The following is a 26,314-nucleotide window of genomic DNA, read 5'->3' on the forward strand; positions in this document are numbered from 1 at the left end:
CTCTAATAAGATATCTAGGCACATCACGGGGGTAGGTATTTACTATCTGAGTGAATATTTTCTTTCGGCATAAACAAAATACTAGTATACTCCTTTCTCCCCACTCAACATGTCCATTTTTCATTTTTAATTTGTCCACTTAAATATCCACTTTCTATAGAAATAAATCTCACCCTCATCTCTCCTCATGATATTCACTTATTCTTTTTAATTTGCCTCAATCAAAATATCCATTTTTTATATTTGGAAATAAATATCTCCATCCCTATCTTCATTAGTATGTACGGAAAAATTGATATAAGGAAAATACTACTCATATATACTAATATGGTCAGTTTCGTACATATTAAATTTGAAAGCTCCGCATCGCGTCTCTTGTTGTGTCTTTCTCGGTGAAACCCTCCGGTGACGCTCTCGGAATCCGAAAACAAGGTATTTCTATCGTTGGAAATTGCAATTGAATTCTAGACCTATCGATAATATGAATTGAATTTCAGATTTATCCAATTGATGTTAAACATTTAGCTGTACTTTTTTAACAATAGTTGATGATTAGGGATACCTGCACACTTCCAAGTTATTCAAAGATTTAAATGAATATATCTCAGCAAAACCATTTGATATTGAACCAATATTCGATTTACTATAAGAACTTAAATAAACACGATCATATGAGTAATCCATAAAAATCATGAATTGATTAACCTCATCAACCACCTCTTAAAATGAGAATAAGTATAGTCAGAATTATGCGACCAATTACTCAATTCTTCAAAATCTATGTATGAAGGATATATACGTGAAAGTTGAAACAATAAGACCCATTATACTCCATTCTGTTTTTCACCATCACCTAATATATAAAAATGAGAAAGGCCCAATATTGGAGTATATTAAATAAAGACGGAACATCTTTTACGGTTTATAAATTTTGTCAAACTATCATTTTAGGTCCATGAACTTAGAAAAATATCATTAAAGGTCCGTCAACTACGAGTTAATATCATTCGAAGTACTATTTTAGTATTTTCAAGTTTTTCCGAACGAAAATACCCTCGATACCTTGAAATCTATATATTAAAATTGATCTCATTAAACAATCTGAGTTAAAATTGATATTATAAATGGGACATATGTATAAAGTTGCTATTAACAATAACGAAAGGTTTATGAAATAACATAAAGCCACGCGCTAGTGAGATATATGGAGTACAGGTTAAAAAAGAATGAAAAATTAACAAATTACACGATGCAACTTTTGTTAGCTACAATCACAACCATTCTAATATAATGTGGAAATATGTTAAATAACAAACGATGACAAATTTTATATAGCAAAGAAGTTTACACGATTATGCAAATAAAAATCATATAACTAAAAATACATAAGTACAAACTATTTATATGTTTAACTAATAGTACAAAAAATTTAACGGCTGAACATTATGACACCCAATGGTGGTGAGCGAAATTAAGCTTGGGGTATAAGCAGCAATATTGGATGAAATATTTTGTTCCAAATCAACATATGTCTTATATGTCACCGGAGCTTCAGTGTTTTTGGGGTTGATGAAAAATACTCGATCACGAGTTGTGCACATATAAAAACCTGGTACTGCTATCAACAATTCACCATTCACCAAGACTTTGAGCCCGCGCATTCTTGAATACTGTACGGGCATATCAAAGCTATATTCCTTTATCCAAGAATTATCATCTCCATACCTGTTCATCATCCAAATATCGATATGACGCAAATCAAAAACACGACATAAGCATAGCCGACCCTCAAAAATATATATCCGCTTGAAGATATATGCACCGCTACTATACTCACGAGGAAGATAAAAACGGGTAAAGAGCTCAGTTTCCAAATCAAAGCAGCAAATAAAGTGATTTCCTTTCGAAACATATGTCAACCAGTGAAGATTTCCATTAAAAAATGCAGCACAATCGAAACCCAGTGAAAAAATGCTTGGATCAATTGCTTCAATGCTTCTCCACGGCCCTGTTCCTAGAGTGTATACCCAACAACTATCTTTATCAACATATACAATCTTATATTGGCTACTTGTTTTGCTCACTCCAAATCCCCAAAACGAACAATTTTTATTGTACTTAGATAGAGGAGGGAGCTCGACATGCTCACGAGTCATTGGATTGCATATAAATAGAATGTTATCCCGTTGGTCCCAAACTGAAAGCAAACCATTAGCTGAAGCAACTACAACACGATGGTGAGCAGTAGAAAATTGATTATGAGAAGGCGAACCGAATTGGAAAAGTGGCTTTAAGGCCTCATCGCAGACAACGTACCGCATTTCCATGTCTCCATACACGAAAAACAGGCCTGGCTTCGGAGTATACGACATCCCAAAGCCATCCTCCTCAATTAGATGGCGCCATGATTTAAGAACACACTTGCACGTCATAACGCTCCTAATAGTGAGTCTTCGTAAGATCTCTACCGTAATCTCTTCCGGTATATTTTCAAACAAAACATCTCTCAATTTCGTTTCTTTTCTTACAGATAAACGATTCTTTTTGGCAATATTACTCATTATGCCAATTGAGTAATCAAATCTACACAAGAAAGGAATCCAATTGAGTCAATCAAATCTACACAAGAAAAGGAAACAGGCGAGGCAATAAGCACAAATTAGAATACACTATCAACAAAAAAAAATCAAATCTTTAATAGTGTAAACCATTACAAAACAAGCATTGGATTACAAAAAGGTGAAATATTTAATACTTTTCATAATCAAAATAAAATGTTAAACGATTCGTTTGCCCTAATCTGCACTTTTTCATAAATCTTTGAAAAATAGATTTGTGTGAAATTATTGATGGAAAGATGATGGCTTTCAAAATAAGATTCAAAATCTCTACAAATACCAACCCTAAACTCAGAAACGAAATTAGAATACTTAAATCATATAAAATCAACTAAAAAAGAGAAGTGCCGGAGCTCACCGGAAGCCGCCGATTGAGAGAGGGAGGGAGTGGAGCGCCGATTGGGAGAGAGAAAGTAAGGCGTCTCTTTTCGTTTAGGCTAAGTAGATATTGAATAGGCTCTGTGATCAAGAGATTAATTTCATTGTTAAATTAATCTCTCCGAGCACAAAGCCCCCATTCAATATGTACATAAATCTAGGGGTGACTATTTAGATTTCGGTTTGATTTTTTGCCTAAACCGAATTAAAATTGAAAAATCTAAACCGAAAATCAAATTTCAAAAACTGAACTAAGCTGAAAAACCGAAATTAATTTCAAAAATCCAAAAAATTCGAAAAAATAAATAAATATATTAATATATGTATGTAATATATTTTATTTTATATATACTACTAATAAAAAATATATGCAAAAAATATAAATTAATAAAAAATATATTTAATACATATTATATAAAATATATGTAAAATATAGTATTAAAGTAATTAGAATATATATATAATTCGGTTTTTTGAGGTTTTTTTTCACCGAACCGAACCGAAAAACCGAATTTTTATATTTCTAAAACCGAACCGAACCGAACCAAAAAACTGAAAAAATCGAATATTCAGTTTTCGATTTTTTTTCTCACCCCTATTTAACAATTTAAGGGCTTTGCGTTGAAAAGTTTAATTTACTTTGTGAGAGCATTGCGATAATACTCAAGTGTTGGGTATATTTTTTTTTCCAAAGCCTCTATCCTTGTAGCAAGGAGCTTAGACATCAATATATGATACGCCGAGTTCGAGTCCTGTTGATCTCAGTTTGTAATTTCCTCCTTCATATAGGAGTTAAAAAAGGAGTTAATTTTTAAGAAAAAAATGTTGCGTATATTTTTCGACACCGATAATTTATGCAGGGATATTGTTGTAATTGAATATTTTAATCTGCTTTTGGCTTTAAAAATAAAAAAATATTAGAAAAGGAGGGGGAAAAAAAGGAAAATGAAGATAAAAAGCCAAACCTGCGTTTCATGCCAAGACTTTTGCGTTTTATGCGGAGTGGTGTGCTGTGCTAAATATAGGGCTGGGGAAAAATACCGAAAAAAATGATATATCGCTCGTATCGTATTGAAAAATATCGAAAAATTATCGAATTTTCGATATATCGTAATTTTCGATACGATACGATATCGTATCGTAAGTTTTCGATACGATAACGATATAAATTTCCTTATATCGTGATTTATCATTTTATATCGAAAATACGATATATATCGAAAGTTTTCGATATATATCGATATTTTATTTTCGATATATATCGATATTTAACGATATATCGAATTATATCGAAACTTTCGATACGATATTTTCGATACGATACACGATACAACGTTTTCGATACGATATATCGTATCGACCCACCCCTAGCTAAATAGAACAATTCACCACGCCGCATTGAATTCGCATCTCTTGTTGTGACTCCAAACCCTCCGGTGACCGGTCAGTTTCTCTCCGGTTCCGAATACAAGGTAATTGAATTTGAGATGTTAAAGAATTGATTTTTTTTTTTTGGTAGAAATTTGAATTGAATTTGAGATCTATCTAATTTGATGTTAATAATTTGATTTTTGTGATTTGATCTGTTAGATGTTGGGCTATGTTTGTTTTAGTTGAATATAAGCAACTCACTGTGAATTAGGTCAAACGAGTTATTTAACCTTTCTATTTTGATTATGAATCAATGTTAAATATTTGATTTTTTTTGTCCCTATGATTGTTTTGATTTGGCCAAAGACTCTGAACTTCTTGTCATGCCTATTTTTCTTTTCTTGTGAAGATTTTGATAGATTCAATTGATCCCTTTCAGATTAGGATTAATTCGCTATAAATAATAGAGTAGCTTTTCTTCATCTGCTAATCTCCTACTATTGTTTTAAGGTATTAATGAAGATTTTGGAAGGGGATTCTGCTGAATGTGTGTCTGATTGTGGCATATCACTCAGAAGAAGTAATCGACTTGTTGCCAAAAATGATCGTTTATCGGTAAGAAAAGAGCAGAAACGGAAAGATAGGCGTGTAGCCGTAAGAGAAGAACGGAAACAAAGAGATATTTTGTTAACAACCGAGGAAGATCTGTTTGCGAATCTACCGGAAGAGATGACGATAGAGATCTTAGGAAGACTCCCCATTAGGAGTGTTATGACGTGCAAGTGTGTTCTTAAATCATGGCGCCATCTGATTGAGGGGGATGAGTTTGGGATGTCGTATACTCCCAAACCAGGCCTGACTTTCATTCATCGGGACATGAAAATGAGGTACACTGTCCGCGATGAGGCCTTAAAGCCACTTTTCCGATTTGGTTTGCCTTATAAAGTTCGCCGGCCTGTTCAAATTGTTTCAGCTAATGGTTTGCTTTCGGTGTGGGAAACATACCTTACAACTATATTTATATGCAATCCAATGACTCGTGAGTATGTCGAGCTCCCTCCACTATCTAAGGACACGAATACTCGCTTTTTGGGTGGATTGGAGTGAGCAAAACAAGTGGCCAGTATATGATTTTGTTTGTTAATGACCGTAGCTGTCATGTATACACTCTAGGAAGAGGTGCAGGGTTGTGGAGAAGCATCGTAGCACCGGCACCAGTACCAACACCAGGCATTGGTTCCCTGTATAGTGGTTATGCTGCATTTTTGAATGGAAATCTTCACTGGTTGGCATTTGATTCGCAAGAAAATTTCTTTGTTTGTTGCTTTGATTTGGAAACTGAGCTCTGTACCAGTTTATCAGTTCCTAGTGATTATAGTGGCAATAGATATGGCAAAAGGGGGGTTTTTATTTTGGACGGTCATCTATGTTTATACTGTATTTTAGATTTGCGTAAAGTCGTTATTTGGAAGATGAACATCTATGGGGATGATAATTCTTCGATAAAGGAATATAGATTTGACTTACCCATAAGATATTCAAGCGTGTACCTGCTCAAAGTCTTGGCGAATGGTGACTTGTTGGCAGCATCTCCGGATCGACAATATTTCATCAACCCCAAAAAGAATGGAGCTCTTTCGAATGAGACATATTATCATTCTGAACGTCGTTATTCTTCCAACATTCATGTTTATACCCCAAGCTTAATTTCGCTCGCGACCATGGGGTTTCATAATGTCCAGTCGCTAAGTTTTAATTAGTCAAACATAAACTTTTCCGTTTATCTATATAATTTGTCATTATTTGTTATTTAACGAATTTTCTCATTTATATCCATTGGATTCTTGATGACGAATTATTTCATCATTGTTGTTCGAAAAGAGTTTGAGATGAAGTTAGAGGGAATAGAAGGATCCGTGGTTTTGATCAAGCAAGGCGTTGGAAAAGGAGGCAAAATTCTTGAAGTAGTGTGTCCTTGAATGGAACATTTTTTTTTAAATTTTACAAAATGGTGCTATGCATTTAACTAAGTAGAGATTTAAGAGATTTGTTTATAACCGTGATTTTTTGTATTTCATTTATAATATACATAAAGAGACAAAATAATGGATATTACTTCGAATTTGTTTATATTCTTGAATTAGTGTGAGTGAAATTAGAAGAAGAGTTTTTGCAAGTTACTAAGATATCGAGGCACATCAAGGGTATAGATATTTGTGTGTATTTTAATTTACATTAGATATAAATAAAATATTTTTGACAAAAGGAATATATAGATACTAACCTATGGGGAGTGATCAATTGCTAACTTTCTTAAGTTGCTAACTTGCTAACTCATCAACGCAGTGTATTAAAAATGTCAACACGATGACATTAAAATGTCAACACGTAATTTTGTTGAACTTCAATATAATGTGTTGATATTATGTGTTGACATTTTAATGCCACCGTGTTGACATTTTTAATACACAACATTGATGAGTTAGCAGAGTTAGCAATTTAAATAGTTAGCAATATAACACACCCCTAATACCTATATTTACAAAATTTGAAAAATGAAAATATAGTACTCCAATATGGTAATTAAGTTTGAGTAACAATCTAATTTTGTATAAAAGGAAAATGTCTATGCATGGTACACAATTGCCTTACTAAAAAAAAAGCCGTCTTAATTGATGCATTCATGTATAAACTATAAAACAACTGTTGATTATTAAAACAACGTTGTTTCATTAAATTTAGAAAAGAAATAAAGGAAAAAATATTTTAATGAAACTATCTCATTTTAAGAATCATTGAAAGACTGACAATTTATAAACGGATGATACAATTGTCAAAACTTAAAACTGTGATTGAATATTCAGTTCTCAAATCTTATAAGATTTTATTATATTCGATCAGATTTATGATCTAAATTATTATTATTATATCAAAGTTTTTATCTTGAATGAGCTGCTTCTCGTGCAAGCCCATAAGGCTAGTTTGTGTCTTAAGTCGGGCCGGGCCGGGCCGTCCATTTTCTTTGTCCTATGAATAAATAACTCTCTATGAGAATCACAACATTATACATAAAGCAATATTTCACATTTGAATAAATACGAATTAATTTGCAATTCCATTTCATAGATTGAAATTGAACATTATGCACTAATATGCTTATTGAGATTGAGAACTATACATACAAATTTATGATTAGTTTCTTATTAACTAAGTTCATGATTAAAAGCAGCATATACCTTAACTAATATTGCAATTAGAAATGCAATTTTCTTCATAGACTTTTGTCATTTTTTGTGTGTTATTAATTGAGGATGGATGCAACCGTTAATTAACTGGGGAACAAATTAATAATTTGGTAATTACAAATGAATTTTAAAGATTCTATGCAAAACCATAATTTGATAAAAGTTTAGAAATTTAAAAAGCACATATCCCTGATAAGAAAAATATCATACTATTATAGTATCAAATATTTGTCATGTTTATTAGTGCATTTGTAAAGAATAACAACATAATCTCTCCACGTGAAACAAAATAGAAAGTTGTTAAAAAATGGGATTAGAAGAAGATTTATTACTTTATTCTTAAAAAAAATGGAAAGTTGTTATAAAAGGTGACTTAAATAAGCTTTACTGTTTTTCTTCAATTTGTGCAACTCTCCACTCTATAAAAAGGCAACGAATGTAATCGTATTGTTAGATTGTGGGCCATTATGCAGGAGGCCCAAGTGTTTAGTCCCGGGCCCAATATCCACTGCCCATCTACCTGCTGGCCCAGCTCTTAACCCTAGCTACGTGTCAGTGGGTGATTGGGTGTCATGTATGTGTCATATATATACTCCCTCTTCTCTGATTCGCTTCATTCTCTTCACTCTCTTTACTCTCATTCTCTCTCTGTAAGAACTCCTTCGCTTCTACAGATTTAGGGTTCTTCTACCCTTAATCTGGTGTGTTCTCTCTGTGTGATCTTGAGAGATTAGCTGTCTTCCTTCTTCTCTGTCATTGAGCTCGAAGGTGTGTAGTTGTGAGGAAACCTCTGGTTTTCTGGTCTTGTGCTTCTTAGACTGGTTGGTGGTTTCTTGTTCTGAAGAGAGTTCTTCCGAGACCGCAAGGGTTGTTGTTGTGACCGGTGTGAAGCGGTTGACCTACTGGTGGATGTGTGGTGGTGGATCTAGGGTTCCGGTGTGACTTGCCTTGATCGACTGTGGTCGATCTGAGTTCTCCCTTGGTGCAAATCGGAGTTGGCTGGATAGTTGAGGGCCGGTTATATATAGATCTGTGCAGTTGTACCTGGTGCAACTTGAGCCACATCAAAACCTTGTTTTCTTTAAATCATTGATTCTATCTTGCTATTACTTCTGCTGTTTTATTTTGTCTTGAAGTTACTAATCGTTTACTTAGTGTTTCAGGCTCAATATTTGCAGATTCTAGTTATAGCTATAGTTCTTGTATCAGATCTGTTATCTGGGGGTTGATCTCCTCAGAATTGTTGTAGATATACTTGGATTATATCAAGCCTTCGGCTGATCTATACATAACAGTGGTATCAGAGCCACGTTAGGATCAGTCAAGGCTTTGGTATTCACATAGCCTCGCTCCTATCGTGGATATCCGGTAAATCAAGAGATCTTTTCAGTCTCTTGGGTGGTATAGTACTTCTGATCTCACTCTCTTTTTGTGTTTTCAGTGTGCTTCCTGGTGTTGTTCTCTTGCTTCCGTTGTGCGGCTTCTTCTTTCTGTCTGTGTGTTTTCTTGGAGTTAATCTCGGTGGTGATTTTGCTTTAGGCTGCTTCAAGTTGTCTGCAAAACTTTGTGGTTGCAATAGGGCTTAAAGTCTACTCCAGTGACCCCCTGCACCCTCAATAAATTGAGTGCTTGTGAACTGGGAAATCCTGGTTTCTAGATGCTCTGTTGTTCTTGACAACTTGTTGTGCCTTGCTCTGTCAGAATCGCTTCTAGATTAAGTTCAGGTTTCTGTTTCTGTTTCCTCTTAGCCTTGTGTTGTGTTGTGGTTAGTTGTCTTGAGCCCTCTGTGCTTCTGTGCCTTGTGCTTGTTTGCCTTTGGTTCTTTTTTTTAAAAATGTCTAACCTACCTTTTGGACTCACTCCTTTCAATGGAAAGAGTGATTTCAGCATCTGGAAACAGAAACTTAAGTGTGTCTTAGTTCAGCAGAAAGTGTTTAAAGCCATTGATCAAAAGTTTTCTGATACTGACACTGATGCCATTAGGGCAGAAGTGAATGAGTTGGCCTGTTCTACTATTTTCTTGAGTTTGAGTGACTCTGTAATTAGAAAAGTTGGTGTTGTTGATTCTGCTAAGGAGTTATGGGAAAAACTTGATGATTTGTATACTGAAACCTCTTTGTCTAACCGCATGTATTTGCTTGAGAAACTGTTCAAATTCAAATTAGATATGTCCAAAGATATTGATGAGAATATTGACTGTTTCTCTAAACTTGTGCTTGATATTAAAAGATCTGGAGACAAAAATATTGATGCATATACTTCAATTGCTCTCATGAACTCCATTCCTGATTCTTACAGTGATGTTAAGGCAGCTATTAAATATGGGAGAGACACAGCCTCCCTGGATTTGATTGTTAGCTCCTTAAAATCCAAAGAGTTAGAGTTGAAGGAAAAAAGTGACTCCAAGGCTGCTCTGGACAAAGCCTTGCAGGTCAGAGGTAGATCCAACACCAAAGGAAAGGACAAGCAGGCTAATGGCAAACCCTCTGAAAAGGGAAACAAAAGGCATTACAGAAATAAATCCAGATCCTCCTCTCAAGACCCTAAAAAGTCTAGGAGGTGTTACAAGTGTAATGAGTTTGGCCACTATAGTAGGGAGTGTCCTCTTAAGAAAAATAAGAAGGATGACTCTGAGCAGATTGCTAACATGGTCAAGTCAGATGATGAAGGAACTTGCTTCATGCTGCATGATGTTATTTCTGTGAATGCCTCTCTGGGAAAAGAGTTTAATAAGTCTGAGTGGTTGGTAGACTCAGGCTGCACTTATCATATTTCTCCTTTCAAAGATATTTTTACTGAATTAAACCCTGTCTCTAATGGTTTTGTTTCTATGGCTAACAACATACAGTGCAGGATTGAAGGCATTGGTACAGTATGCCTCAAATTTGACTCTGGTTGTAAGTTGACTTTGAAAAATGTGAAATATGTGCCTAGCTTGCATTATAATCTTCTCTCTTGTGCCTCTCTTGAGTCTGATGGTTTGGAGGGTAGATGGGGCAATGGGGTCATGAAAATCTTTAAGGGTTCCTTGTGCATGTTTAAAGCTGAGAGAAAGCATAATTTGTATGTTTGCATTGCTGAACCCTTATGTGATAATCCTGTTGCTCATGCTGTGAAGGTGAATAATACTGTTTTGTGGCACAATAGATTAGGACATATGAGTGAGAAAGGCATGCATCTCTTGCATAAAAATGGTTACTTGGACAGTAATGATGTTAGCATGCCTCTCCCCTTTTGTGATACCTGTGTGAAAGGGAAACAGCATAAAGTGTCTTTTCCAGTTTCTGTGCCTACTTGCTTAAGTGCAAATGTGCTTGAATATCTTCATGCTGATGTTTGGGGCCCAGCCTCTGTTCCAACACATGGTGGTTGCTCCTATTTCCTATCTATTGTAGATGACTATTCCAGAAAAGTCTGGGTTTTTCTGATGAAACATAAGTCTGATGTGTTTGTGAAGTTTCAGACTTGGATGAAGCTCATAGAAAACCAAACTGGAAGAAAGATAGGGACTCTGAGAACTGACAATGGTTTAGAATTTTGTAATTCTCAGATTGATGACTTATGTGTGAATGCAGGTATCAGGAGACACAAAACTGTACCTTACACCCCCCAGCAGAATGGGGTGGCTGAGAGGATGAACAGGACCCTGCTTGAAAGAGTGAGGTGCTTATTATCCTTGAGTGGTTTGACTAAGAAATTTTGGGGGGAAGCCATAATCACTGCTGCCTATTTAGTCAATAGGTCCCCCTCTGTTCCCCTCAAAGGAAAATGTCCTGAATCTGTCTTCACTGGAAAGAATGTCAGCCTTGCTCACCTCAAAGTTTTTGGTTGCAGTGCCTTTATACACCAAAAGACTGACAAACTTGAGCCTAGGTCTAGGAAGTGTGTCTTCTTAGGATACCCTGAAGGTGTTAAAGGGTATAGAGTTTGGCTTAGGGATGAACCTGGGTTTAGAGTGACCATTAGTAGAGATATTGTCTTCAATGAGTCTGAGTTTCCCTGTCTCCCTAATCCTGGTACTCCTGAGGCCACCCCATCTTCCAGTGAGGTGGAGGCTACATCAAGTGAGGTGGAGGTCACTTCAAATGAGGTGGAGAGCCCTGTTATCCAGGGGTTTGTCCCCACCCCTGATAATCCCCAACCTGGTGGTGAAGATGGAGTAATCCCAGATTCTTCAACCAGGGAAGAAGTTCCAGTTGTGAATAATCAAAGTTCTGACACTAATAATGATCTAACAGATTATTTGTTGTGTAGGGACAGGGGAAGGAGGACCATTACTCAGCCAAGAAGATTTGCTGATGAAATGAACCTTGTAGCCTTGGCCTTCAATGTACATGAGGCTGATGGTGATGAGCCTCAATCATACAAACAGGCTATCAAGTCTATGTTCTACCCCAAGTGGCTCTTAGCCATGGAGGAAGAAATGAAGTCCCTAATTCAAAATAAAACTTGGATTTTGGTACCTGAACCTTCTAACTGTACTATTGTTGAGTGTAGGTGGCTATTCAAGCTGAAGCAGGAGATTACTGGCCCTAGATATAAGGCCAGGCTTGTAGCCAAAGGATTCACCCAACAAGAGGGGGTGGATTACACTGAGATCTTTGCCCCTGTGGTGAAATTTACAACTGTCCGGTTGTTGCTTGCTCTGTGTGCAATTTTTAACTGGGAACTCAAGCAAATGGATGTCAAGACAGCCTTCCTGCATGGAGACCTTGACAAGCCAATATATATGAGGCAGCCTGAGGGATTTGTTGATCCCAAACGCCCTAATCATGTCTGCCTATTGAAGAAAGCTCTCTATGGGTTGAAGCAATCCCCTAGGAGATGGAACATTAAGTTTGATCAATGCATGCAGTCCTATGGTTTTATCAGAAGTGCTTTTGATCACTGCCTATATTATAAAAATATTGATTCTGTTCCTATCTTTCTTCTCTTGTATGTTGATGATATGCTCATTATGAGCCCAAGTTCTAATGCTGTTAAACATGTGCAGGATATGCTTTGTTCTAACTTTGAGATGAAGGACTTGGGAGATGCACAGAAGATTCTGGGAATAGATATTGTGAGAGATAGAAAAAATTCCCAGATGACTCTGCATCAGAGTTCCTATGTGAAGAAAATTTTGAGCAAGTTTAACATGGCTGATGCTAAGCCATGTACTGTTCCCTTGGCAGCTCACTTTGTCCTTAGCAAAGATCAGTGTCCTAAGGATGAAGATGAGGTTCAGAAAATGAAGAAAATTCCTTACTCCAATGCCATAGGATCAGTGATGTATCTAATGGTGAGCACTAGGCCAGACATAGCCTACTCTATCTCCTGCCTCTCCAGATACATGGCAAATCCAGGACCACCTCACTGGGAAGCCTTGAAATGGCTGCTCAGATATCTCAAGCATACTTCTCATTATGGTTTGCATTTTTCTAAATGTTCAGATGTTACTAACCTGTGTGGTTTTGTAGATTCGAATTATGCTAATGATAGGGACAAGAGGAAGTCAACAACATCATATGTCTTCACTCTTGGAGGCTCCTGTGTGAGTTGGAAGTCACAATTGCAACATATCGTGGCTCTCTCAACTACTGAGTCAGAGTACATTGCTATCACTGAAGCAATGAAAGAGGCTCTATGGTTAAAAGGAGTTGTGAGTGAACTGAGGTTCCTTAAGCAACCCATAGTTGTTTACTCTGACAGCCAGTCAGCTATTCAAGTGTGCAAGAATCCTGTGTTCCATGACAGGACAAAGCACATTGATGTCAGGTTTCACTTTATCCGAGATGTTGTGGAGAAAGGTGAAGTGTTGCTGGAGAAGATTCATACAGACTCCAATCCAGCTGATATGGGTACTAAGTGCTTGTCAGTGGAGAAAATGTTGTCCTGCATCAGAAAACTCCACATTGACAGTGGATAGGTAACACTGGTACCTCAGGTTCTCTCCCTTAGGTTGTGTTTTACCTCTTGCTAAAGTTCTGCTTTTTCTAAAAGGTTTTAAAACCACAATCTGTGGGATTTGTGCTTACTAATGTCTAAGACATTGTAGGCATGTTTTGGCAATGATGAAAAGCACAAGATCAAATCCAATGCCTCTCCTGATAAGGCCCAAGGTGGAGAATGTTAGATTGTGGGCCATTATGCAGGAGGCCCAAGTGTTTAGTCCCGGGCCCAATATCCACTGCCCATCTACCTGCTGGCCCAGCTCTTAACCCTAGCTACGTGTCAGTGGGTGATTGGGTGTCATGTATGTGTCATATATATACTCCTTCTTCTCTGATTCGCTTCATTCTCTTCACTCTCTTTACTCTCATTCTCTCTCTGTAAGAACTCCTTCGCTTCTACAGATTTAGGGTTCTTCTACCCTTAATCTGGTGTGTTCTCTCTGTGTGATCTTGAGAGATTAGCTGTCTTCCTTCTTCTCTGTCATTGAGCTCGAAGGTGTGTAGTTGTGAGGAAACCTCTGGTTTTCTGGTCTTGTGCTTCTTAGACTGGTTGGTGGTTTCTTGTTCTGAAGAGAGTTCTTCCGAGACCGCAAGGGTTGTTGTTGTGACCGGTGTGAAGCGGTTGACCTACTGGTGGATGTGTGGTGGTGGATCTAGGGTTCCGGTGTGACTTGCCTTGATCGACTGTGGTCGATCTGAGTTCTCCCTTGGTGCAAATCGGAGTTGGCTGGATAGTTGAGGGCCGGTTATATATAGATCTGTGCAGTTGTACCTGGTGCAACTTGAGCCACATCAAAACCTTGTTTTCTTTAAATCATTGATTCTATCTTGCTATTACTTCTGCTGTTTTATTTTGTCTTGAAGTTACTAATCGTTTACTTAGTGTTTCAGGCTCAATATTTGCAGATTCTAGTTATAGCTATAGTTCTTGTATCAAATCTGTTATCTGGGGGTTGATCTCCTCAGAATTGCTGTAGATATACTTGGATTATATCAAGCCTTCGGCTGATCTATACCTAACACGTATCAAATATCAACCTAAAAATCCTAATCTTAAAATGGCTAAACAATTCTCAATTTTCTCTCTTTCTTCTTTGCCTTTTAGCTCCTCGTATGTTTACACTCTTTCTTCTTTTTTGGATAATAACATGTAATTATTGCACTTTTGTCAAGTTCTTGTTTTTCAGATTATAAATTTTAGCTAAGTATATATTGAATTATTTTGAGTTTTGCAATTATAAACTATACAGAGTAAATTATTGCATATTGGTCAAGTCTCTCGACAATGTTACTCCGCCTCGTAGGCTAATGTATATTCTCTTTTACTTAAAAAAAATTATCACTTTTTACCATATATACTAACAAAAAATTCTCTTTTCATTTACACATATTATCTCATAGCACATCATTTTCAATTAACGTTGTCTTATAAAATATTATCATCAACATATTACTCTAACCTTTTTTTATTTAAAGTATTGCAACGAGTGTAAAAAATTTGTGGACAAAACACACGTCGAGCCAATCATAGTTGTGATTGACTGGACACACCACGTGGAAAAATGTGTCTAAACAGCTGAAAAGCTATACCGAGCACGCCCATTTGGATCAATTTTTGTTGAAATTAGATGTAATCCATACTAAATATATCGATTTCATGTTTATCCATACTAACTGTTGGGAAATTTCAATGTACAGAACAGAAACAATAAGGATAATCTATCTGAAAGTCGTGATGAATCACTTTTAGATCAAATCAATTTCGGTGGTTCTACCAAACTATTTGATCGGATAAAATTCAGAGAAATCAAAACTTTCATATGTGTATTCGAGATTAGATTGAACCAAAATAATTGATCAATTCATAAACAAGATGAAGGGTTGCATCTGTTAATTTCGAAAGGTTGCATCTGTTAAATTCCTAACCGAATTTAACTGATTTTCAAATGTTTTCGAAATTTGCAAACTAGTCCTTTGACTTTCAGGAATTACATTTTTGGATGAATTTCTTATAAAGCAGCTCGCCTTGGATCCCCGTTCATCTGTTATCATAATGAATTTAAATAAGCGTGCACGCCGTACCTCCATACTTATATGATGTATCATTGTGATAATACTGATCAATCATAGTTGCGACATTTCCTACACGAAACTACAATCACATTTATTTCATAACAACAACCATTTTTACTCACGACCACTATAATGCCACATAATTGCCGATTGTGTGAGAGTGAAGAGATGTGCCATTCTTTTAATTTTGTAAATCCACGTCAAAATGTTATGTCATTAAATAATACTTCCTCCGTCCCTTACTAAATGAGACATTTTTTTTGAATGATATATACTTTTTTGAATAACTTTTTTTAAAAAAAATCTTTAAATGCTGAATTTTGTGAATATTAGGGAAGATGCAAGGTGAATTAAGATGCTTGGACATTAGTAGAGGGGTGTGATAATTTCGAAATTAAGTATTATACCTCATTGCCCTCTATATGTCAAATTAAAAAATAAAATAAAATTATGAACTCAAGCTTATCATTCCTTTGATCGCAAAGCAACGTAGTATCATATTTTTAGATCTAAGATGCCCATCATCTCATGTTCCATTTCATTAAAATTAGACATTAGTTTAAAATATAAAGTTTTAAACTAATACTAACCTCACACGTCATTTTATAATATGGACTCACAAATCCACTAACGCTACTTTATTTTTTTTACTTTACCAGTTATACATTAAAACTCATGTCATTTATATTTATTATACTACTTTCAGACTATAATAGTATATAAAAAGCAAAATTCATATTATACTAATTTTTTATCCATATATTTTTTCATATGTTTTAAAAACCTATATGAAGTAAAGGGATATTTTTATTTTAGAGAGAATAGAATAATAAACACGATATATTTATTTCCTTTCTTTTTTAGAGTGAAGAAAGCAACTAATTCTATTTCTTTTTTCAATTTCCCAAATTCATTCCCTATTCCATCAAAAAAGGGCAAATGTCGCCACTTGTGTTGGGCCACTGGTGGGCCCACGGCATACATAACTGGCCCACCCTCCAATCCTACATTTAAAGTTAATCTCTTTCAAAACAACAGACTGGAATTTATATGACAGATCAGTGGGCCCATTTAATCATTGAATGATGCTTCACTATTACCAACTCCAATTTACACTCTACAATCTACATACAAATCCACGTCCTCTTTTCATCTTTTTGTTATCCCACTACATCAATTTCTTCTTTTTTAGGTGTCCAAACACCGACACTAAAAGAATTAATGTATTTTGATATCTTAATAGTTGAAATTGAGTTTGTATAATCAAATTACGATCTACTTACCATTTATGTTAAAAATATAAGTGAAGAATAAATAGAGGACGAACGAAAATGACAAAAATGAATAATTAATGGGGAATGAAGAGTATTGCTTAATGATCAATGCTAATAACCTACTCTATGAGATTTAATACCACTTAATCGTAGCCTAGTTTTCACTAACTCATTTCAGTCGCATTTAATTATAAAACTAGTGAGATCTATATTTCACTTAACTTTTTCAACCTAATTTTCCTTTTTTAAAATACGCGCTGAAACCAAAGTGAATAATTAATATGGGAGGGAGGGAGTACTCATTAGAACTAGCCATCTAAAAACATTGATGGAATGAGACAGACTGATAAAAAGTGGAAAATGATAATCTAATCGATATTAAAAACAAGACATAAACTTGATTAAAACAATACTCCTATATTAATTACAAATGGATGCTATGAATATGAATTCAATCCAATCCAAAATTATTACATTTTTAATGGATTAACTTGACAAAAACATAAAATATAATCAGATTTAACTCAAATTTATTAATTTTGTACGTATTTTGTGTCGGTATTGAAAATCATCAGTCTTACAAAACCTCTGATTGTGTCAACATACATCTATTTATACTCCAATTGAAGAAAATGAAAGTATAGCGAATGAATTGAGAAACAAGAAATAAAATTAAACACAATAAGGAATTTTAATTGCAAGTAAAATTATGAGGCAAATAAAAAACCCTATAAAAATGGTTATTGGTGGGTCCCACTCCTGTCCTAAAATAAAACTGCTTCACCACTCTTCGACTGCTGCAGCCACTTTGCTTTAGCTCTTGGATTCCAATCAAACTTATAAACTAGATTTGATGATTCTCATTGGCATCCTAAGATTCCTATTTTGGCGGGTGTAATTACACATTTAATCCTCCCGCTAATATTTCCCTCTTTCTCCTATTCTTGATTAAATTATACCCCCTAATTAATGCTATACAGTTTAATTAAATAGCAAAAAGGTTATGAAATAAAACAAAATTAATGTGCTGAGCTTCCCCACTTATCCTTTTGGAGCGAGAAAGTGATTGCTTTCTTTGTTGAAGGATTAAAAAGTTGTAAAAAGATTACCTTTTTGTGTTTCACTCTCATTAAGCCTCTCTCACACTTGTTGTGAGTGTTTTTCTTGTGTAATTTGCCATAAAGCTCTAATCTTTTTCTCCCCACGTTGTTAGGGTTTTTAAATTGCATTTGTTGTGGAATGATTTGAACACCCTTTTTGCCTTTCTTTCCAAGAACCCGGCTTGTGAAAGCTACATTGAGAGTAGAAAGTGAGAAATTGTTGCCCTTTTTAGGTACATTGTTGTGTTTTGGGAGCTATCCATTTTTTGCTCTCAAGGAAGGAGGGAGCTGCCATGGTGGTAAAACGGTGACGTTTCATTTGTTTAGATCTCTGTTTAGTGCTCTGTGTTTGTTCTAGTAGTGAAAGAACACATTTTTAGTGGAATTCATTTGGGCGTATTTTGTTTTGGTAGATTACAAGATTGCTTTTTTTGGTTGTTTAGAAATAATGAGGATATTTAGGCTTCTTGTTGTGAGTCTTTGCTGTGTCTCCTGCTTAGGGCAGCTCCCATCTCAGGACACCTTAGCACTGCTTGAGTTCAAGAAAGGAATCAAACATGATCCAACTGGTTTTGTAGTCAATTCATGGAATGATGAGTCAATTGAAAACAATGGCTGCCCTTCCTCTTGGAATGGAATCATGTGTAATGGGAATAACATTGCTGCTGTTGTTCTTGACAATTTGGGATTGTCTGCTGATGTGGATTTGGGTGTTTTCTCTAATCTCACAATGCTCGTGAAGCTTTCGATTGCCAACAATTCCATCTCGGGAAAGTTAGAACGAAGCCTAGGTGACTTCAAGAGCCTCGAGTATCTTGATGTTTCTGATAACTTGTTATCCTCTTCGTTGCCATCTGAGATCGGTAAGCTTGCTAGTTTAAAGAATCTGTCTTTGGCTGGAAACAACTTCTCTGGTGCTGTTCCGGACTCAATCTCTGGTCTTGCCTCGCTTAGGTCTCTAGACATGAGCCGGAATTCCCTATCCGGTCCCATACCTTCATCCTTGACGAGTCTGGAGAGTTTGGTGTATCTCAATCTGTCGTTGAACGTGTTCACAAAGGGCATCCCAAAGGGTCTGGAGCTGATGAATAAACTTGATGTGCTCGACTTACAGGGGAACATGCTCGATGGCAGGGTCGATCCTCTGTTCTTGATGCTCACTAATGCTAGTCATGTTGATCTTAGTGGGAATTTACTAGTTAATGCTGCTGAGGATCAGAAGAAGTTTCTAGGAGGCATCTCACCGTCTCTTAAGTATTTGAATCTCAGCCACAACCAGATGGTAGGATCGCTCGTTGGTGGTGGCGATGCACAGACTTTTGGGAGCTTGAAGGTCTTGGATTTGAGTTATAATCAGCTGTTTGGGGAGTTGCCCGGCTTCAACTTCGTTTACGATCTTGAAGTCCTTAAACTTGGCAACAACGGGTTTTCTGGCCCCATCCCGAACAACCTTCTGAAAGGAGATTCTTTGGTTCTAACTGAGCTGGACCTAAGTGGGAATAACCTCTCAGGTACATCGTCCAATCAAAGCTCGTCTTTTTTCTTTGTGAAAATTGTGAATTTTTATCTTATGTTCATAACTTAGGTATGAATTAGTATTGTTAATTATTGTTGGATTGCAAATGAAGTAGGATATGATATTTAGGGATCTTATAACTATGTTCTGAGCTTATAAGGATCTTTTTCTTGACAAACTATTGTTTGCTTTTCGTGTTTTAGTAACTGTTTATGTTCCTATGTATTATCTAATGTTTTAGGTATGAATTTGTAGTGTTGATTATTGTTGGATTTCCAGTGAAGTAGGATATGATGTTTAAAGGCTCGTTTGGTTTGCTTGATTTGATATGATAAGTTAAGATATCGTCTAGATTTTATAACTATGTTTAGAGCTTTATATAGACCTTTTTTCTCGACAAAACTATCGATTGCTTTTTTCGTGTTTTAGTAACTTTTTATGTTCTTATGTTTTATCTAATGTTTGTGTTTGCTTTTCTTGTTTTAGCAAACTGTTTATGATATTATCCATTTGTGAAGTGATGCAAAAGGTATTGTTAATACCTTGTTTTACTTGACAGGGCCTATAAGTTTCATTACTTCGACGACATTGCACACTCTCAACCTGTCGTCTAATCACCTCTCTGGTGAGCTTCCACTGCTGACGGGAAGCTGTGCTGTGATCGACGTGTCGAGAAACAACTTCCAAGGAAATTTGACTAGGTTGGCTAAATGGGAGAACGTCGAGATCCTTGATCTGAGCCAAAACCAATTGACCGGGCCTATTCCAGAGGCGACGGCTCAGTTTATGCGTCTGAATTACCTCAACCTGTCGCGCAATTCCCTGAATGGTTCGCTTCCTAAAGCCATCGCGCATTTTCCAAAGCTTGCCACTCTCGATCTCAGCTTCAACGGATTAGGAGGGCCTCTTTTGCCTTCCCTTTTGATGTCTGAGACTCTCGCGGAACTCCACCTGCAGGGCAATGCCTTCTCTGGAACGATCGAGTTCTCGCCTCTCTTTAACATTACTAATCTTCTTGCTATTGATCTCTCTGACAATGGGCTCAGTGGTGAGTTGCCTGACGGATTCGGTTTGATCACTGGGCTTGAAAGGCTCAACGTCGGAAGAAACAACTTCTCGGGGTCGTTGCCTAGCTCGTTTGCTAATCTCACGAGGCTAAGCTCGTTGGACATCTCCGGGAACCATTTCACCGGGCATCTGCCAGAGAACTTGTCTGATAGTCTCGTGAGCTTCAATGCTTCGTACAATGATCTCTCGGGCGTTGTCCCGGATAATCTGAGGAGGTTCCCGTTGTCTTCGTTCTACCCTGGCAACTCCGCCTTGCAGTTCCCGAATCCTCCTCCGGGACCGAGACAAGGCCAAGCTGGAAATAATCATCCGAGAACTATCGTTATCGTGGCAATCGTGGTTTCTTGTGTGGCGGCCTTGGCCATTCTGATCCTGCTCGTCGTTTTCATCCGTCACAAGCGAAAATCCAAGAGGCCGTCCCCTGTTGCGACGACGAAAGACGTCAGCCGCACTTCAACGAATCCATCGAGCGTAGGTGGCAGGGACCGCTCCAGTGGCTTGCTCGTTTCGGCCGGGGATCTTGCGAGATCGAGGAAAGGATCGTCGTCGGAGATACTCGACCCTGAGGAGAAACTGGCGGCAGTAACCGGTTTCTCCCCATCGAAGACCAGCCCCTTCTCGTGGTCCCCTGAATCCGGTGATTCGTACACTATGGAGAGCCTCTCGAAATTAGAAGCCGGATCTCCCGACCGCCTGGCGGGAGAGCTGTACTTTCTCGACGACACTGTCTCGTTCACGGCCGAGGAGCTGTCGCGAGCCCCGGCGGAAGTCCTTGGACGGAGCAGTCACGGGACGTCCTACAAAGCGACTCTCGAGAACGGGATGCTCTTGACCGTGAAGTGGTTGAGGGAAGGAGTTGCTAAGCAGAGGAAGGAGTTTGCTAGAGAAGCAAAGAAGTTTTCCAACATCAGACATCCAAATGTGGTGGGGCTGAGAGGGTACTACTGGGGCCCCACGCAACACGAAAAGCTCATCCTTTCAGACTACATCTCTCCCGGAGGCCTCGCAAGCTTCCTCTACGGTATCTCCTAGCCTCGATTTTCAATCAATTTACTGTCTTATATGTTCGTAATGTGTGCTTGGCGTGGATGTGGTTGCATCATAAATTTATGAACCACACTAGATTTTATGCAGTGTTATTTTGTGTGTTAAATGGAGACAGAATGAAATAATTTTTTTTTCAGAAAATGGGGTATCTTCGTTAGGACAAAAGTGGATTATCTTCGTTGGGACAATCTTTGTTGGGACGGTGGGAGTAAAATTTTTTTTCATAATTGTAATGGAATGAATGAGCATAGAATTTCAAAACATCATTGAATCATCATACATTTTGTCTGATTTTTGGACATTTGATTGTTGCTTATGCACAATGTGAAGTAGTTATGCTATGTCTGTGTTTCCAACTGTTATACGTTTTCAACGAACCGACCATTTGCAGATCGGCCGGGAAGGAAGGGGCCGCCCTTGACGTGGGCTCAGAGGCTCAAGATAGCCGTAGACGTTGCACGTGGCCTGAACTATCTCCATTTCGACCGAGCCATGCCTCACGGCAACCTCAAAGCAGCAAACGTATTACTCGAAGGGCCCGACCTCAACGCCCGTGTAGCCGACTTCTGCCTGCACCGTCTCATGACCCAATCGGGCACCATCGAGCAGATCCTCGATGCCGGTGTTCTAGGTTACCGGGCGCCAGAGCTCGTCGCATCAAAGAAGCCCCTCCCGTCGTTCAAATCAGACGTCTATGCGTTCGGAGTCATAATGCTGGAACTCCTAACCGGGAAGTGCGCCGGCGATGTCGCCTCCGGTGCGGATGGGGGAGTCGGGCTGACGGATTGGGTCCGGTTCAAGGTGGCGGAAGGGCGGGGATCGGACTGCTTCGATGCAGCACTGGTGGCGGAGATGAGCATCCCGGCTGCGGATAAAGGGATGAAAGAGTTGCTCGGGATCGCCCTCCGGTGCATCAGGCCGGTGTCGGAGAGGCCGGGTATCAAGACAGTGTATGAAGATCTCTCCTCCATTTAGGTTTTGGTAGTTCTTGTTTTAGTTATCAAGTGTGAATTAAGTATCTCATTTTTATCTCTTTTTGGAGTAGTGGAAGTAGAAAATTAGTGTTACTTTTGCTTCTTTTGCAGCCATTGTCGTCTATTGGGACATATCTTGATGTATACCGGCCTTTTTTCGAATTCCGACGGCTCGTCGGAAAATTCCGTGGTCGAATTTTAAAAAATTGTTTGACTTTATAATGAAAATGAGTGAAAAAATTAGGCCAAATGTGTGTTATATTTTTACACTTTATAATTAAGGGATGTAATCAATTGCTAACTAATTACCAATCCCAAATTGAGACCAATTTTCAACCATTAGGTTAGAAGATCTTGTGGTTAATATAATGTCAAGTGTAATATATTTTAAATTTAAATAATTATTAATTAAATTAAAAGGGTATTAATGTTAAATTCTATGTGTAGTAACTATAACTAACTACTTTCTCTCTCCTCAAAATCATCTCAAATCTTTAAATTTACGTAACTCTCTCAATTTAAATTATTTTTTCGCAAAAAATATATCAAATTAAAGATAATTTAATAAGGATTCCAACGAGATCTCAATTGCATATGTTCCGACGACGTTCAGATGATGAAATTTGATATTTTTTATTTTAGTTTTCGTAAATGTTGATACCCAGATTTTTCTCAATAAATACATCAAAAAATCTCAATACAACCATGTAAAAATCTCAATAAATATGTGTTATATTTTCTTGTAATAATGTTGATATTCTTAATTGTTGATATTTGTAATACACAATGTTGATATAAAAAAACACCCACGAAAATTATCATATGATAACATAATGACGATATTACCCTTTTATTGATATTTTGTCTACTATTTATTGAGATTTGTGAATTTTAATCTCATCCACTTATTTTAAAATCCAAGGATAGAGATTTAGTCTTGATTTTGGATTAGGGTGCTATAAGCATTATAATAGGACCCCTATAATTAATGGACGGGGATCCTCTGCTTGCTAAATAGCACAGCAGAAGCTGCTGTTATACACAGCAGATAAAATAATCAAATAAATAAATATAAAATAATTTGAATATTGATGCATTATTTTAATGTTGTATTAGACACTGCAGGGTGTGCTGTGGCATAAATCACAGTGGAGGATCTGGATCCATAATTAATATGTTAACTTAAAGGGTATGGAATTGGATATGTTCCTGATGTGATCTCGAATAAAAATTATAGGACAATTGTAGTAATTTTATGCATTTATCTATATTTACGTTATCTCCCTCTAATTTATCTAGTTTTCCACGCATCCATTTATTTATATTTATTTTATCTTATGATTAATATATTAGCAAAATTAGCTTTATTTAACAAAATTTTACATACATTGTTATATATAGATAATCATGCAATGCAATATATTGTAACATTCACATTATTTATTTATTATTCTTCTATTCTCTCTTTTCTCTTTCTCATCATTCATTCAATGCATATATTTTATTTGGATTTATTTTATCTTATCATTAATATATCAACAGAATTAGTTTCATTTTACAAAATTTTACATACATTAAAATAATATTATATACATTAAAAGGGACATGTTAGGGTGCCACCACCTCTTAAAATAACACCATACCACAATTCCTAGCCAATCATTTGTACACGTGGACAAATAATAAGCTGCCATGTGGCAAAAAAAAAGTTAAAAAAGACGACCAACAATATGTTGTACACTATACAACAATTTTTTTTGGACAGCAATATCCATCACGCTAGACAACAATCCATAGATTGTTGTCTAGCGTATTGAATATTACCGTGTAGCGTTTATAATATTGCTGTATAAGTAGTGTTACGGTATCACTTTAAGAAGGATTGTCATTTTAACACAAACCTATATACATAATTATGCAATGCCATTTTTTTATCTATATTTTTTATGTATTATTATAATAATAATAATAATAATAATAATAATAAATATGAGACTAACAATATCAAGAAAAAGACGAAAAATATTATATTATAATAGTATCAAACTTTTGTTATGTTTATGCATTTGTAAAGAATAACAACATAATCTCTCCAGGTAAAACAAAACAGAAAGTTGTTAAAAGAAGAAGATTTATTACTTTATTTTCCATGTAAAAAAAGTGGAAAGTTGTTATGAAACGTGACTAAAATAAGCATTATTGTTTTTCTTCAATTTGTGCAATTCTCCACTCTATAAAAAGGCTAAGAATGTAACCCTATCAAATATCTAACCTAAAAATCCTACTATCAAAATGGCTAAACAATTCTCAATTCTCGCTCTCTTTCTTCTTTGCCTTTTAGCTTCTCGTAAGTTTACACTCTTTCTTCTTTTTTGGATAATAGTAACATGTAACTATTGCATTTTTGTCAAGTTCTATTATAAATTTTAATCAAGTAGTATATCTTGAATTTATTCTGAATTTTGCAATTATAAATTATATTATTGCATATTGGTCAAGTCTCTCGACAATTTTGTTCCGTCTCGACGTCTCGTAGATTAATGTATATTCTCTTTTACTCAAAATAATTATCAATTTTTACTAGATATACTCAAAAAAATTCTCTTTTCATTTACATATATTATCTCAAAACACATCATTTTCAATTTACAAACATTATCTCATAAAGTATTATTATCAACATATTTCTATAACTGGTTTTTTATTTAAAGTATAGTATAAAATTGTAGACAAAACACATGTCGAACCAATTTTCAATTGATTGGACACACCACGCGACAAAATTTGTCTGAACAGCTAAAGTAAGTTATACCGAGCATGCCCATTTGGATCAACTTTTGATGGAATTAGACGTAACCCAAATACAATATGACTAGATATATCGATTTCATGTTTATCTATGCTAACTAATTTCATTTGCAGAGGAGATCATGGTGATCGAAGCAGCTAATTACTGCCAAGTATTAAGCAAGTTGTATCAAGGGGTTTGTGCTGAAGTACTTGCTACTAGGGACCTTTGTGCGGCAGAGTGTCATGAAGAAGGCTATTTTTATGGTGACTGCGATAACTCAAAATGTATTTGTTATTTCGAATGTTAGAATTGTAACTTCGATTTTATAAGCCAACTTTAGGCATCATGATTTATGTACTTTGATATAATAATGTTGCCAATAATAATGTTGAAATGGAAACTTAATTTCGAATTTCTGATATTTTTACTGGATGGACGGAAAAGGAAAGCGTCCTTATTTCTGTGGGGCGGAGAGAGTAATTTATGAAATAATATTCCCTCCGTTCCGTAAAAATTATGACATTTTTCATTTTGAGATGTCCCATAGGTATATCCTCTTCTATTTTTAATAGTAGTAACTTTTTTCACTTTATAAGAAGGATACCATTCTCCACTTACAATACTATAGTTACTTTTTCTTGCTATTTCTCTCTTACTTTACCATTTGTGTTTTAATTCTCGTGTCATCCCAAATGTCTATATTTTTGTGGGATAGAGGGAGTAATAATAATTACTACCCCTGTCCCCTATTAGGAGTCACACTTTGACCGGGCACGAGTTTTAAGAAATGTAAAGAAAAATTGGTTGAAAAAGTTAGTGGAATGTGAGACCCATTTTTTAATATTGATTTTATAATAAAATGTGAGTGAGTTGAGTTAGTGGAATGTGAGACCTACTTACTATTTATGGTAAAAATGAAGTGCGAC

At 36.3% G+C, this 26,314-nt stretch overlaps 2 protein-coding genes, 1 long non-coding RNA gene and 1 pseudogene across 3 annotated transcripts; 3 read left to right on the top strand and 1 right to left on the bottom strand.

Moving 5' to 3' along the window:
- Window positions 1–1,301: 1,301 nt before the first annotated feature.
- Window positions 1,302–3,031, bottom strand: LOC148929597 (uncharacterized). The gene is made up of 3 exons (XM_089069508.1): window positions 2,977–3,031; window positions 2,317–2,583; window positions 1,302–1,725 (listed from the first exon to the last, which is right to left on the bottom strand). The coding sequence occupies exons 2-3, from the start codon at window positions 2,559–2,561 to the stop codon at window positions 1,413–1,415; spliced, it is 558 nt and encodes a 185-aa protein (XP_088925634.1). The 5' UTR covers window positions 2,562–2,583; window positions 2,977–3,031; the 3' UTR covers window positions 1,302–1,412.
- A 1,852-nt stretch (window positions 3,032–4,883) lies between these two features.
- On the top strand, window positions 4,884–6,127 carry LOC125195481 (putative F-box protein At1g32420; annotated as a pseudogene).
- An 11,770-nt stretch (window positions 6,128–17,897) lies between these two features.
- Window positions 17,898–22,847, top strand: LOC125191966 (LRR receptor-like serine/threonine-protein kinase GHR1). The gene is made up of 3 exons (XM_048089410.2): window positions 17,898–19,503; window positions 20,068–21,597; window positions 22,015–22,847. Exons 1-3 carry the CDS (start codon window positions 18,441–18,443, stop codon window positions 22,596–22,598), a joined length of 3,177 nt encoding a protein of 1,058 aa, XP_047945367.2. The 5' UTR covers window positions 17,898–18,440; the 3' UTR covers window positions 22,599–22,847.
- A 2,023-nt stretch (window positions 22,848–24,870) lies between these two features.
- On the top strand, window positions 24,871–25,800 carry LOC148929598 (uncharacterized). Its single transcript, XR_016137776.1, has 2 exons — window positions 24,871–24,944; window positions 25,520–25,800. It is a non-coding gene; the product is annotated as an uncharacterized LOC148929598 (long non-coding RNA).
- The last annotated feature ends 514 nt before the right edge of the window (window positions 25,801–26,314 follow it).

The sequence above is a fragment of the Salvia hispanica genome, chromosome 4 (assembly GCF_029641045.1).
Source record: "Salvia hispanica isolate PSC_SH4W2 chromosome 4, Shi_PSC_v1, whole genome shotgun sequence".
Taxonomy (NCBI): Eukaryota; Viridiplantae; Streptophyta; class Magnoliopsida; order Lamiales; family Lamiaceae; genus Salvia; species Salvia hispanica.